Below are 9,681 nucleotides of genomic sequence, written 5' to 3'. Positions count from 1 at the left end.
CCTTTATGATAAAAACACTCAACAGACTAGGAATAGAAGGCAACTTCCTCCATATGATAAAGGCCATATATGAAAAACCCAGTGAACATCACACTCAGTGGTGAAAGACTGAAAGCTTTCTTCCGAAGATCGGGAAGACGACAAGGCTGCCCGCTGTCCCCACTTCTGTTCAACATAGCACTGGAAGTCTAGCCACAGCAATCAGACAAGAAAAAGGAATGAAAGGTATCCAAATTGGACACGGAAAAGTTAAAACTGCAGACGACATGATATTCCATGGAGAAAGCCCTGGGTTCCACACCAAAACCCAAAGAAGCAAATAGAGCTAATAAGCAAGTTAAGCGACCTTGTAGGATAACAAACCAACACTCGGACACTCCGGAGCATTTCCACACACTAACAGTGACCAAGGTGGTGAGGAAATTAAGAAAACAATGCCGTTTACAATAGCATAAAGAAACACTTAAGGATTAAACCAAGGAGGTAAAGGCTTGTAGGCTGAAAATTAAAAAACACTGCTGAAAGAAATGGAAGGAGACACAAATGCGGGGACACAGATTCTGAGTCGCTGGGCCAGCAGGACAGTGGAATGTCAATCGGGCAGCTGGCACCCTGCAGGGGCGAGGGCGGGACTACAGCCCCCACAATACCTCCGGCGGCAGCGACGGAAGCGACGGCGTTGGAGGCCGGCGGCCTAGGCCAGGGCCAATCACCGTCCGGCGGTGTCGCGGGGCACGACGGGTCTTGTAGTGGGCGCGGGGGCGGGACGAAGGCCCTCACAATACCCGCGGAGGCGGTGACGGAGGCAACGGCTTTAGAAGGGGCCCGCCTCGGCGCAGGCCGCAGGCCAATCACGGCCGAGCTGACGGCGCGGGGCACGACGGGCCGTGTAGTCGGCGGGGGCGAGACTACGGCCCCCACAGTGCCTCGCACGGCACGGAGCGCACTGCGGCTGCGCGGGGGCGACCCGGGCGCCGTCGGGCTGGGCGGCGGCGGCGGCGGAGGGGAGCCCGGCCTGAGCCTCGCTGGGAGCAGCGCGAGCCGGCCGCGGGCCACCATGTCGGCGCCGTCGGAGGAGGAGGAGTACGCGCGGCTGGTGATGGAGGCGCAGCCCGAGTGGCTGCGCGCCGAGGTGAAGCGGCTGTCGCACGAGCTGGCCGAGACCACGCGCGAGAAGATCCAGGCGGCCGAGTACGGGCTGGCGGTGCTCGAGGAGAAGCACCAGCTCAAGCTGCAGTTCGAGGAGCTCGAGGTGGACTACGAGGCCATCCGCGGCGAGATGGAACAGCTCAAGGAGGTGAGGGGCAGGGGCGGCGCCGCGCCCCGGCCGAGCCCCGACCCCGGCAGCCAGGCCGGGCGGACCGCCGAGCGGAGCCCTGACCCCGGGCTGGGCAGGTCCCCGGCCAGCCCTGCAGCCGGGCCGGGCCGGGCCAGCACTGCGGCGCCCAGGGTCGGGGCGTCCGGCCCGCCGGGAGGGGCTGCAGCGGCCCGCAGGTGTGGTGGACGGCGCGCGTGCGGGAGTTCGGGCCTCCGCGGGCAGGGGCTGCGGGTGGGGCCGTGTCGCCAGCCTGTCTGCTTCTGGCTGCAGGCCTCGGGCCCAGTGGGATGGTGTCCTCTGCGGTGTTGGGCTTCCCGGGTTGGGGGATGGGGGCGTGGGACGGATGCAGGTAGCCGGCTGGGAGAGGCCCGACCTGGGCCCCCATCACCTCCAGGCAGATGAGCTCTCCTCTCTTCCGTGAGCGCTCTGAGGCTGGGAAAGGGCCTCGACAGGGGCTCGCCTTGAATGTGGTCATCTACGGTAGCTGGCATGCCCCTCGTCTCTCCTAGGCTCAGCTCCGCGACTGCCCCCCCCATTACTTCTCTGGGATGCAGTACTTCTCCCGCCTACTTCCTGTCTTGGTGCCTTGGCTGCCGTCCCGGGGTCGGGTGACAGGTCTGTGGGTGTTTGTCACCGAAGGAGCCTTGGGTCTTCTCTGTGATTTTGGCCCCGGGGTGAGGTGGGACCCCCGGGCTGCCTTCGAGCCTCTCCGGAGAGCTGGGCAGGCCTTCCATGAAGCAGTTCTGGGTGACTTAAACAGCAGCTTCTCTCCCAGGTCTCCCTGACTCCTCAGCCCTGTTGTGCGGGGTGGGCAGGAAGAAGTTGCTTTCTGGGTGGAACATCCAGGTTGGGATCCAGGCCCAGCGCCTTGCTGGTGTGATTGTGGGCTGGAGCCCTAGCTTTTCCTTCTGCAACATTGCCCACCCAGAAAAGACTGGTCTGAGAATGGTATATTAGAAAAGGCCGGGCATGGTCAGGTGTGTGGCCTGTTGGTTTCTCTGACAGCGTGCCCGTTCCCCACCAGACACTTCCCTTGTCCAGGTGGGCTCTTGGCCCTTGGTCTTGGGATCCACCATGCTCGCTGCCTCCCTGACTGCCCACCTCCAGGCTTGTCTGCTCCAGTGGCCTCAGGCAGGTGCCTGTGCTGTTCAGAGCCTCCCTGCCTCACTGGGGACACCAGTAAGGTCCCCTTCTGATAGCGACGAGGAGAGAATGTATTAGCCCGCACAGGTGCTTAGGTCTGTGCTAGGCAGATCAGGTGTTTGGTTAGAATTAGTAAGCCAACCGACGTTGGGGGTGGGGGGCGGGTGGCAACACATGAGACCCGTGGTCCTGTCATCTGCTGGCGGGCCCCATCCAGGTGCGTGGGGTGAGGGGATGCACCTGCAGTGGAGGGAGGCAGGGGGCTGTGAGAATACGGAGCAGGAGTGCCTTTGGCCCCCTTCAGGTCTCTGGTCCTCCCCCCTCCCCTAACTTGCTGAGCACCTCCCCACCCCCTGGCCCAGCAGCAAGCACAGTCCCTTTCTGTGTTGACAAGCTCACACTCATGTCCACTCTAAGAACAGACCAGAACAGACTGTAGCAGAAAGAACCAGTCCCCACTTAGGGGCCTTTCCGTTATCAGCTCTTTACTGTCACAGACACAGATGTTTTGGCCATCATTTTGTGGGGTGTGTCTGGAGGGTGGATCCCAGAGGGAATCAGGAGGATGGTGTGTCAGTCCCCACACGTGTTCTTCAAGTGCCTGCTTGCTTGGTTTGATGTCACCTACCAGCTCCTGCAGGAGCTAGCCCCTTGGTCTTGGACACACAGCCCCACTGTCCTGATCTCTAGCTCCCCCCACTGTGGGTGCGGTGAGTACAGCTGAGCGGAAGCCGAGAAAGGAGCGTCGGAGTCTCAGACACGCTGCGGGAAGGTGGCACCAGGCCACGCACGCCCAGGCCGGCGCAGCCTCTCCTCAACCTCGTTCATCGTAGTCGCCGTCTTACTTGGATATGTTAGCTCTTACTTTATTTAATTTTTATTTATTTTTTTATTTCTTTAAGATTTTATTTATTTGACAAAGATAGAGAACACAAGTAGGCAGAGCGGCAGGCAGGGAGAAGCAGGCTCCCCACTGAGGAAGGAGCCCGATGCGGGGCTCGATCCCAGGGCCCTGGGATCATGACCTGAGCCGAAGGCAGACGCTTAACGACTGAGCCACCCAGGCGCCCCTGTTAACTCTCATTTTAAAAATCAAGATTTAACGAGACATATTTTCTTGGGTCTTTTTTTTCTCTTGTAGAGAGGTGAGCCATTTGTATTCTTTTAACACTTCATTTCTCGAACTAGAGTTGGTTCCGTTGCGGACAAATTGTATTTCAGACAGAGGTGTTTGTGCTCCTGTGCCCAGCCTTTGTAGATGGTCCTGTTTGTGAGGGAGGGAGGCTGGCTGGCTGGTCATAGGTGAGTGGCTTTGTGCCCGGGCCCAGGACGAGTGGGCCCCTGTGGTGGCCTTGCAGCCTTTGTCACTTGGTGCGTGCGTGTCTTGACACCATGGTGTGTGTGTGCATGTGCGTGTGTGTATGGGGCGGTACCCGCTGGCCCTTTTTGCCTAAGCATTTTTGCTAGTGACTGAACCTGGCTTAATAAGGGCCCAATCCATCCCAAGTCCCACTGTGTCCCCTCCCCGCTCTGTGGGGAAGAGAATCGCATGGCCTTTGGTCAGCCAGCCATGTGGTGTCTGCTGTCCTGAGTGGCCACGTCCTCATCCCGCTCTGTACCCTCTGCTGCAGCTTCAGGGGGGCCGGTGTGCTGGGGTCGTAGCTCCTGCCTGCTGGGCCCAGGCAGGTGCCCTGAGTGGGTGGTCCTCGCCTCAGGGATGTGGGGGCTGGAGGGCGTGCCTCAGGCCAGACGGGGGTCCGAGTGTAGGGTCAGCGCCCTCACTGCCTTGGGTACCACCTCGGGATCTTGTTTGCGCGGCGTACTTAGGGCCCGGGAAGCAGCGGGTGGAATCTGGTGAGCTGTGGTGTGTCATGGGCTGGGCACGGTGCCCGCACACAGTAAGTGCTTACTTAGTGCGTGCCAGCTGGTGTCGTCAGCTCCTTCCCTCCACCTCACTCCGGCCTGGCTCCCCTCCCTGCCGTCCCCACAGGAGATTGGGTAGCAGAGCCTGCTGCCTGCGGCCCCGGGCCGGGCTCACCCTGCACTGCGGCCCTGTGTCCGTCTGCCTTCGCTCTCTTGCCAGTCCTGCCTCTCCCAGCTCCCGGAAGGCCCGCCCTCCAGCCCGCGGGCCCTTCGAGGCCTGGGCGCTTCTCGCAGCCACCTCCCCTCCCTCCGGACTTGCCTGAGCCCAGCTCTCAGCGCTGAAGTCCTTCCGGTCCTGCTCAGCCTGAAGGGCCAGGGCAGAGCTGGTGGGGGCTGCTCTGTCTCCTATACTCCCTCCTTCCTTCCCTCCCTCCCTCTCCTACCCTCCTCTCCCAGTGGATGGGGAAACTGAGGTATGGATGGGTGGGGGTGACCACTTAGAACGAGGTCCTCAGGCACCGGGTCCCCTCAAGGTCTTTGCATAGAAGCTACAGCTGTGAGTCAGTTTAGTCCCACAGAGGAGGGTGCTGTGAAGGCCTCCCCATTCGCCACTGACTCCTACAGCCCCCACCCCTACCCTTGGGGCCACCACCTTGTTATGTCCATCCCACAGCTGGGGAAACCGAGGCACAGGGAAGCCGAGTTTTGCTCAAGGCTGTGAGCCTGTCCCTGTTCCTGCCGAGGAGGGAGGGGTGGTTGGAGGCCTCCTCAAGTGTTTTCTTGGGGGTGGGAAGAGCCCCGACTTGGCTAAAGCCTGTGGGGATTGTCCTGGAAGATGGAGCAGAGTCCTTGGGGCTGGAGTCCCCTGGGGGACCCGCGCCTTCCGGGCCGGTGTGCGGCGGTCTGCGGTGGGCGGGAAGGGGCCTGACTTGGGGCGGAAGGTGGGGTCTGGCGGGCCCTGGAGGTGCAGGGGTGGCCGGGCCTGCGGGGTGACAGTTGAGGGAGGCAGCTGCTGGTGAGCAAGGATGGTGACCGGCTGGCTCCCCATGGCTGCACTGCTGGACGCTCCCCACTTTGCTGCCTCGGAACGTGTCGGGCAGGGGTCACAAAGCAAACGTGAGAAATACCAGAGTGTCCTGCGTTGCCTCCATGTCCCCTCCTGTCCCGTCCGTGCTGACTGGCTGTCACGAGATGCTTCCCGAGATGAGCGGCGGCGGGAGCCTGAGAGGTACAGCCCTGGCAGGGAAGGAGGTGCTGCATGAGCCATCCGGGGCCACGGTCTCCACGCTGCCTCCGAGGGTCGTGTGGACCCTGCCTAGCCCTCAGGAGCTGTGTGCCCTGGACCAGCGGTCTGCCCGTCAGGGTCAGGGAGGCTGACTGGCTTTGGGCACCGGGGGCCAGTGCCCCTGGAGCACACGGGCAGGCGGTGGTCAGAGAGAGCAGTGGCCAGGGCCGCACGGAGTCCTGCTGGGCTTCCCTGCCACCTCAGGGACCCGGGCCCCTTGCCGGGAGGGAGGAGATCAGTTTCCCCTTGTCAGTGAGGGGCAGCCGCCCGCAGTGACACTTCCCCACGGTGGTGCACTGGGTGACGTGCCGCTGCAAACATTGGGGGTAGAGAAAGATTGGCTTCTGCTGAGACAGTGAGGTGAAGCTGGCCAGGACCCCGCACGCTCTGATGGGCAAGGCCCTCCGGGGCCCCGGAGCCCTCCCCCGCAGGGTCTGCCGTGGGAGGAGGACCCAGATCCAGGTTGCAGGGTCACGGGGACGCAGGGCCGTCCGGGCTCAGGCAGGTGATAGTATTGAGGAGGTCTGGGGCCCGGCTTCTTGTTTAGATCTTAATACATTTTAAGAATCGTACGTCTGCTTTGGGAGCATCAGAAGCTAGCTGTGCGCGGTACGTGTGCGGGAATTGGGAAGGTGATCGATGGCAAGTACAGCGAGCGGCAGGCTGTTTCTTCTCGCCACCTGTTTTCTTCCCGTGGCCGTAGGGCAGCCGCACAGTACTCCGAAAAGCAGAAAGCAGCAGCTCTGACGGCTTGCGAAGAGACACAGGTTTGTGTTACGCTCTGGGTTGCAGAAAAGCAGGTTTAATTCACGTGAACGGAGACTGGGTTTCCGTGGGTCTGGAAGACGCGGTGCGCTCTGGTCCAGCCACTGTGTTACGTGAAATCACCGTGTGGTTGTGTTTTACGGGTTTGCTTTTTAAAAGGCAGTTTGTCTGCATGGCGCCCCTGCCAAGGGCTTCCACCTTCTTGAGGGGAGGTTTTGAGCAGAACCCAAGCAGGGGGAATCGTGTGGTTGGCGTGTGTCTGCGGCTCCAGCTCGCCTCTTCCTGGGCCTTGCTTCTCTGTAAGCATGACTGTGTGTCGGGCTGAGAAAATAAGGACTCTTTTATGGAATGTAGGTTAAGTGTTTCATAGCATTCACAGCTGAATTTTCCTTGACGTTGTCACGATCCAGTCAGGTCCCGTCAGCATTGGGATTTGCCTGTTTGGCTCAGAAACGTGGCTTCACTGGTGTGTTTGCATCAGGAGCCAAGCAGGGTCCGCTGGGTGCCCCTGGCCAAGGGCCTGTCCTGAGGCCTCCCGCCGTCCTGTCCCCCGCTGGGCCTGGGGCTGCCCTCTCCCACAGGCCCTGCTACTGTCTGTGTGTTCCTTTTTCTTAAAAAGTTGGCAGGACTGCTGCCTTCAGCTGGTCGGTGGCCTGGCTCCTGGGTCGCCCATCCGGCACATTTGTGAGACCAGCCTTCTTGTCCCTCCACTGCCCCCTGGGGCCCCTGATCACCCATCGGGTGTGTCCTGACTGACGCAGAGTGATGCCAGCCCTCTGTGACCCAGGAGAGAGGGGCTGGCCTTGTCCCCGCTCCACAGGTGGGGACCTGGGTCAGAGCGAGGGCTCATGGCCCACGCCGTGTGCCAGCAAGGCTTGATGTGACCCCCAGCAGCCCCCTCCCTGGGCCTCGGTGTCCTCAGGTTAGGCCAGCGCATCCCGGAAGCCCTGGCAGGGATTGTGAGAGGGTGCCCCGGGACCTGTTCTGCAGGCCTCGGTCATTTAGTGCCTGGGGTCCCCTGGGCACGCTCCTCTCTCCATCTCCCTCGCACCCCATCCCGTGTGCACTGGAGCGGTCCAGGCTTGTCCGCCAGCCTGAGGGGCTCCTTGGATGCCCTCGGCTGTGACCCGGGGTGTTCAGAGGCCATGTCGACCCCTGGATGGGGCAGAGCCAGGCAGGCTGTCTGCTGTCACCCTGTCAGCTGGTGCAAAGGCTGGGATTGCAGATGCTCACCGGTTAGGGAGGGCAGACCCCCATAGCAGCCTAGGGGCAAGTTGTCGCCAGCACTGATGTCCCCCGGCTTTGTCGTCGTGGCCAGCCTGGTGAGGCAGTCACTTCTGCTACAATATCTGTTCCAGGAACAGTGGGAGCTGGTCTTGTCCCAGGAAAACAGCAGTCCCAGGACCCCATGTGGGAGCCCACAGGACAGACCTCACGTGTCCTCAGGCTCTTCCTGGATGCGACAGTGTCTCAGACGTTCCGTGTTTGTTTTGGGGAGCACCGGGCAGGTGTTTTGCCAAATGTCCCTCAGTTGGGATTTGTCTCCTGTGTTTCTTGGGCTTGGGGTGGGGTGATGGGTTTTTGGGAGGAGGGTCTCAGCAGTGAAGTGCTCTTCTCCCCACATCCCTGGCTGGGTGTTTGTCCAGGTCTCCTCTGCCAGGGCGTCCCTTCCCCCTTTCCAGACCCTTCTTGGACGGGAGCTTCTACCTACGTTTGGGATTTTTCTGCATGGGAGACCTGTCTCTTCCCCATTTATTTAGTTACCCATCCAGGGGTTTATATTGCTGTTGACTCACAGTTTACATTTGTGTTAGGATCCAATACTGCTTGATTTTGTTGTTCACTTGTTCCAGCTTTGGCCCCTGGTGGCACTTCCATTTGCTCCTGTGGCCCCTTGACATACTCGTAGTCATGATTGTTCCGTCCCTCCTCTTCCTCCCTTCTTCTTTCCCTCCTCCCCTCCTTCCCTCCTTTCTCATCTCGCCTTCTTCATTCCCTCCTTCCTTTCTTCCTTAGCAACTCTGGTGCTGCAAGGCACTCCAGGCTCATCCGTGCCCCAGTGCTGGAATCAGCCACTTCTTCAAGGAGCCTGGCTTCTTTTATCGGAGAGGGTGTTAGAAGCCAAGAACTGGGGGCGCCTGGGTGGCTCAGTCAGTTAAGCGTCCGACTCTTAATTTCGGCTCAGGTCATGATCTCGGGGTCGTGGGATTGAGTGAGCCCTGTGCTCAGCTCTGAGTCTGCTTGAGATTCTCTTTCCCTCTCCCTCTGCCCCTGCCCCCGGCACGCACACACACACTCTCTCTCAAATAAATACATAAGATCTTTAAAAAGCAGCAGCAGCAGCCAGGGTCTGGGTGCTGGGTGCCTGCTGCTGCCGAGCGTCACGGCCTTGACGCCCTCCCAGCCGACTGGGCCAGGAGACAGGTGTGGGTACGGCGGCCCGTGCGCACACACGTCTACAGACATTTCTAGACGGAGCCACCTGTGCGTGTGTCAAGCTGAACGTGGGTTCACGCTGATGTCTCCAGCTCTGGCCCGTCGCCGCGGGCGTCCTTCCGGCTGCCTCCCCTTGCTTATCTGTAACCTCCCTCCAGCAGCGAGACACCTGGCTCCGCCACCCGCCACCCAGCCGTGTGACCGCTCTGTGGGAGCGCAGGCACGCGGGAGGGTCAGAAGTGCGGACCTGTGCCCGTGTCACCTAGAGCGGAGTGCTTCTGTGCCCCGCCTGGTTCCAGATAAGGTGCTTGAGCAAGCACCGTGTTCCCCGTCCCCTTCAGTGAGGTCGCTTCATTCATTTGAAATACAGTTAGACCGCTCAGCACATACTGTGTTCCTTCCTGGGATCCCCCAACTTCTTCAGTGATGTTTTAAAATTTGCCTACATTTTTCTGTGGATATACCCACCCTTTGTTTATCCATTCAGACTGGGCATCTTGGTTGCTTCCAGCTTTGCACGATTATGAATAAAGGTGCTGTAACCATCTGTGTACAGGTGCTTGCGTGGGGTACTTGTACTGGGCGTGGGATCGCTGGATGGAGTTTGTTTAGTTTTGCAAGAAATTCCCAAACTCTCCCGCAGCGGCTGCGCAGGTCTCTGTCCCTGCAGCCTGACTGTGCGTGTCTGCTGCTTGCTGTGCGCATCAGCGTCCGGCGCGGTTGGTGCTCCGGGTTTGGCCTCTCCAGGAAGCGTGAGTGCCATCTTGCTGGCGCCCCCGATGACGTGGAGCAGCTTGTCATGGGCTCGTTTGCTGTCTGTGTCCTTGGTGACGTGTCGGCTCTCATCTGTGGCTCATTTGAAAATTGAGTT

The 9,681-nt window shown here is 60.3% G+C and overlaps 1 protein-coding gene across 3 annotated transcripts in view; it reads left to right on the top strand.

Annotated features, from left to right (window-relative positions):
• Positions 1-976: 976 nt before the first annotated feature.
• Positions 977-9,681, top strand: part of BICD2 (BICD cargo adaptor 2) — a 39,780-nt gene continuing 31,075 nt past the window's right edge. For all 3 annotated transcript variants that reach the window (XR_004298549.1, XM_032397806.1, XM_032397804.1), the window contains exon 1: positions 977-1,297. Coding sequence is in view for 2 of the 3 variants with exons in the window: in XM_032397806.1 (XP_032253697.1) it covers positions 1,058-1,297 (240 nt within the window). In the remaining variant the exon portion in view is untranslated. The remainder of the gene's footprint in view (positions 1,298-9,681) is intronic.

Source organism: Phoca vitulina, unplaced genomic scaffold (assembly GCF_004348235.1).
Source record: "Phoca vitulina isolate PV1807 unplaced genomic scaffold, GSC_HSeal_1.0 scaffold104, whole genome shotgun sequence".
Classification (NCBI taxonomy): domain Eukaryota; kingdom Metazoa; phylum Chordata; class Mammalia; order Carnivora; family Phocidae; genus Phoca; species Phoca vitulina.
The sequence above is the reverse complement of the archived record's forward strand: the minus strand, read 5'-3'. Positions and strand labels throughout refer to the sequence as shown.